Below are 5,428 nucleotides of genomic sequence, written 5' to 3'. Positions count from 1 at the left end.
GACAACTAGTAATAAATTGAGTTACATTGAATTCTAAAAGAAGCAAATTACATCAGCATATTAATGTGATTTTTTTATATATATATATATATGATATATCATCGAATTAATGTGATAGAAACACAAAAATCGAAAAACATAGAAACTTAAAAACTACAAGAATAAACCAATTAATACTATATATATAAGTTTGGAGCCAACGGGGTCTATCGTTTAACTTTTGAAAAAACAATGGACTAAAACATACATGAAAAAATGCTTAAATTCTTCACTTCCTTGTTCGTGACATTAAAACACTGAAAAAAGAAACGTTATTCGTAAAAATACAATGAATGCCACTCACTAAGCCTGTGAGACCCGACCTAACTAAATTTGGGATTCAATGGAATCAATTGATTAACTTTCAAAAAATCAATGGAAATACGCATAAACACACTTTAAATTCTGAATTCATATTTCGTGACACCAAAACGTTAAAAAAAAACAAGTCATTAAACTATGAATTCCTAAATATATAAAAACTATGATTTGTTGCTTTATTTGTGTAGTGGGGGCGAATGGTCAGAGTCCTTGCAATTCTTTGTATTGTTGGAAAGTGATAATTTATACTAAGTGTTGTGTTGGGACCAATGCTTTCTTGTTATTTTGTCTGCCCACACCTCAACATTCTACATCTTTTCTTCCAATTTGGCCTCTCAATCTTTATAATTCATTCTCTTATCTCTTTGTTTTTCGTTTTTGACTAAGGATAAAAATAAAGTTTCACTTGGCATGTTGAGTGATAGAGATAGTTGATTATTTGTTTTTGTTTTTTAGTAGGTGCTTTAGATACACTATATCCAAGTGAATTCACATGTATCTAAGATACATAGACAAATCTCGCTCGATTTCCTTCTATCTTGCTTGTCACTCTCTTATGTATCTGGTTTCCTAGATACACACGAATCACACTAGATACATACAGATACACATATCTAGTGTGATTCACATACATCTGGGACACTGCATGACTATCTCCCTCTCTATCTCGCTCACCTCCCTCCCCATCTCGCTCACTTCTCTCCCTATTTTAGTGTATCTGGTAGCAAAAATATATGTAGCTAGGTGTATATTCCTCAATATATGATAGGAAACTCTTAATTAGTATAGTAAGATACATAATTATTTGAAAGTGTAGGTAGAATTAGTATATATGATATGAATGTATGTCTAATAAGGTATTTTTCTCTTTTTGTAATTGAGAGACAAATTGTGCAAAAAGATTTTAAAGATATATCGCTTCCATCTCAATTTAGGTAATGATATTTGATTAAGCATGAATTATTTAATTTTTTTAAAAAGAATTACTATTTTGGAATTTTACTGTCTAAATATGCAGAGCAGAGCTAGAGATCAAGGTATAAGTTTGATCGGTTGAACCCAATAATTTTCGTCCAAACACTATTTTATCTTAAGAAATCTACTTGATACGTATAAATTACTTATTTTAGAATTCAATAACTAAGAAATACTAGAATCCTGAACCATAAATTTTAAAGTTTGATTTCATCTCCAAACATGCCTATTAATATTTATAATTATAACTATATTAAAAGTAAAACAAAAATAAGTTTTAATAAATCAAAGAGTAAAATATATGCTACATAAAATTAACCAAAATAATACTAATTTATAACATTATTTTATAATATGGAAATATGAGTACCAAGCAACTCACACAACACAAGACCCAAGCCGACCAAATCCCATGGATATTGGACTGTGCAAGACAGTCAGCAGTCTGCACTTGGGGTGGGAGTGACATTTTCTAGGATATTTAAATTGTATCATATAAGTTGAGTTTGAAACAATATTAATGTATATTAAATTGTATCATATAAATTAAGATCGAGAGAACAATATTAATGTATACACTTCAATTACGCCCAATGATCTTGATAATGCTCTTCAACTTTTGACCCCCTTTGTGCCTTTGTCTCATGGACAAATTTTCAAAGTCAAAAGTGTTGCTTATAAAATAAAATTTGTTAAATTTAAAATTTTATCCATAAAGCAATAAGGTCAAAAATACCAGACAGCTCATGATCTTAAGATCATTCTTATAAATCACCCGTTTCTATAAGGTCAAAAAGAAAATTAGAGTTAATTCTTTCGAACTCGATAGTTTTAGTTTAAATACTCATAGTAGAAACTGACATTGATTATCACTATCCTAGAATTTATAATATGTAAAGTTTAAATTCGAAAATCATTATTGAATTTATATTTGATGAAACTAGTTATGACATGAATACCATACTCTTTTATTTCATGCATGAATGGTATACAAAAGGTTTGAAAAAGCTAGGGAGATGAACTGAATTAGTTCATAATTCCTTGATTAGAGAAAGGCTATAAAACCTCACAATGAAGTAGATTAATACCCAAAAATAAAAATTAACACCATAATGTGAAAATTTTCCTCTTGGATATTTAATTTAATAACAAACATTCCATGTTGTTATACTTGACGTAACCCAATGGTAAACTCTAAATATTTCACAATATTCAACATTAGGTAATTAGGAAAATGATCAATAGTTATTTGGTAGCATTTTCACATATTTTAGTACTCCTAATGTTAGTGTTTAGTTAACATCAAAGAAATGATGGGACGATTAGAATTCTTTCATCTTTAATACTCCCTTTGTTTCAAAAAGAGTGATCTAGTTTGACTTGGCACGAAATTTAAAAAAATAAAGAAAACTTTTGAATCTTGTGGTTCAAAATTAGAGTTATGTATTGTCCTTTAATCTTGTGGCCTTAAACATGCCACATTGAAAAAATGTTACAAAAAAAAGAAAGAAGTCATTCTTTTTTAAACTGGCTAAATAGGAAAATAAGTAATTCTTTTTTAAACAGAGGGAGTAAAAGATCTCGAATTTCAATCTGAATAGTATTTTTGTGTTCAAAGAGAAAATTTCAGCTCAAGTAAAAACCATAAAAATAAGTAGTTGATAAATTGAAATTAAAACTAACACAATTTATAGAATCAAAAGATTTTGCAAAGCTAACTCAATTAACAAAAGATCAAATAATCCCCTATGTCTCTAATTACTAGTGCACTTTTAAATTGACACATTTATTAAGAAAACAACGATTGATATAGTGAATTTACCATTTTATCACTATTAATTATGAAATAGATAAATTAAAAACTTAAGATTTTAAAAAAGTTTTACCTTTTCTAAAGTAATTAATGGTATAATAGGTAAAAAAAAATTGTTCTTTCTTGATTTATTAAAATATACAAGTAATTAGGGATAACTAAAAAAAAAAATAGACAAGTAATTAAAGACAAAGAAAAAGGAAGTACTTCAAATTAAAATGGATTAGGACCATTTTGTTTGATTCATGTCTTATGCAATTTATATTTTTACTTATATTTATCTGAGTGGATTACAATCAAATTCATTTTCAATACGCTCAAATCAAACATATCCATCTATTTGTCATTACTATCTCACAAAAAACTCATTACAACAATAACAATAATATATACATATCCACTGAAATCGTATAAGTAAAACTTTAAGAGGATAGAAGGTACGCAAACTTTATTACTATCTCACCTATAGAAATAGCTAGAGAAATTATTTTCAAAAGACCCTCCGCTCAAGTATAATAAATTCAAATATAAAAAGCCATTGAAAAAAAATCTACTCCTGTGTAACATAGCATATAACATAGCCAATCAATATTAATAGGACGAGTGAATTTAGAATATCAAATAATATTTGTTGTTACTCTTAACTCCGTACTATTCTTTTGTTCCACATTTGACTCGTACTGTATAAGAAAACGCCAAATCCTTTTCTTCTGAAACGTTTCCTACAGCGCTGCAAATAAATCCAAAAAATCCTCAGTCTTTTTCTCTCCTCTTTCAGTAATAAAACCAAAAGTATCATATCAATTTTACAGCTTTTTCCAATTTTCCTTTCAAATTTTCTCGGAAAAATTCATTGTTTGAAGATTCAAATTTCAGATTCTTCAGCTTCGTCACGTTGTGTAGATGTTGTATTTTCTCGGAAAATTTCAGTATTTGAGGTTCAAACTCTAGATTCTTCAGTTTGGTTACCTTGTGAGTGCTGCTGTATTTTCAAGGAGAATCGGATTTTTTGAAATTTTAGTGCTGGATTGTTTTATTTTTAATTTTTTCATATTTTTGTTGCTTTTTTTTTTTCGATGGATGTTTGCGATTTTGTTGGCGGTGTGAAAGTGGAGGATAATGCGGTGATTGTGAAACTCCGGAGTTTGAAATGCGTTGCGAAGGTTTTTCGTGTTGTTGAGTTTTGCTTTGTGGTTCTTTTGTTGTTGTGGATTTCTACTCGTTTGCCTTTTGCGATGAGGATTTCCGGCGAGTATTTTCGTCAAATTGTCGGTTTAATACTTAGTCCTGTTTTCATTTTCATCCTATGCAACTTCATTGTCCTCATTCTCCTCTTGAAGTCCGGCCTCCACTCCGGAGACTCTTCGATTTTCCGGAATGTCGCCGGAGCTGAAGTTCTCTATGACTCGTTTCTCAAAAACACCGAGTTTTCAGCTGATTTCTCGTCCGGAAACTCTTCTCTGGTTCCGGAAATTGAAGCTCGAGATATTGTGTATGAAGACAAACAGACGATTTTTGAAGAGAGCACAGTGACAAATCAGAAATCATTCGGTTCCGAAGAACTGGAAACGGTTATGAACAAGGCATTGACGAAACCGAAAGTACCGAGGAGAACTCAATCGGAGAAGCTGAATGAGGAAAAAATTTCCGTAAAGTTCCGGAGATCGGAGACGGAGAAATGCCGGAAAGTCACAAATCCCGGTGATTCTGTATCGCCGGAGACAGTTCATGAAGTAGACGAATTAAGCAACGAAGAGTTTCAGAAAGCCATAGAAAATTTCATTGCAAAGCAAACCAAATTTCATCAACAAGAGAAATTCCCCATTGTCCTCCATAGCCAAGCTTAACAACTTCAATGATTTTGCAGAAAATTAGTTTTATTCATAAACAGGAGCCGTTGATTTGGTATCGAAGAAGGGAGTACTGATTGATCTGAGCCGTTGATAATTGCAGGAAGATGAAGATTCCAGAATGTTCCATACCAACATGCATGCATGGCTTGATCGCTGGTTTTTTTTAGCTTCAGAGATTAATTAGAAAGGTACTATTGATTAGTTCTCTACGTTTGTATTCTCGAATTAAATTTCCACTGGTTATTGTCAAAGAGAAATTTTATTTTACCATAGTTAACCAATTTTATTTTCCCATAGTTCACCAATTTTATTTTCGTAATTCAAACTCGAGACAGTACGGTTGAACCAAAAAAATACTTATCATTCTATCGTAATCTTGATAATATAAAATAAAGACCTCCAAAAATGGTACCTATATATCGTGTAT

The 5,428-nt window shown here is 30.5% G+C and overlaps 1 protein-coding gene across 1 annotated transcript; it reads left to right on the top strand.

Moving 5' to 3' along the window:
• Positions 1–4,224: 4,224 nt before the first annotated feature.
• LOC107059859 (uncharacterized) lies at positions 4,225–4,995 on the top strand. The gene has a single exon (XM_015306904.1). The coding sequence runs from the start codon at positions 4,225–4,227 to the stop codon at positions 4,993–4,995; it is 771 nt and encodes a 256-aa protein (XP_015162390.1).
• Positions 4,996–5,428: the final 433 nt, after the last annotated feature.

This window comes from Solanum tuberosum, unplaced genomic scaffold (genome assembly GCF_000226075.1).
Source record: "Solanum tuberosum cultivar DM 1-3 516 R44 unplaced genomic scaffold, SolTub_3.0 scf00039, whole genome shotgun sequence".
Taxonomy (NCBI): Eukaryota; Viridiplantae; Streptophyta; class Magnoliopsida; order Solanales; family Solanaceae; genus Solanum; species Solanum tuberosum.
The sequence above is the reverse complement of the archived record's forward strand: the minus strand, read 5'-3'. Positions and strand labels throughout refer to the sequence as shown.

Excerpts from the sequence above, each read along its gene's own strand:
- LOC107059859 (XM_015306904.1), top strand. The coding sequence starts at position 4,225 with ATGGATGTTTGCGATTTTGTTGGCGGTGTGAAAGTGGAGGATAATGCG.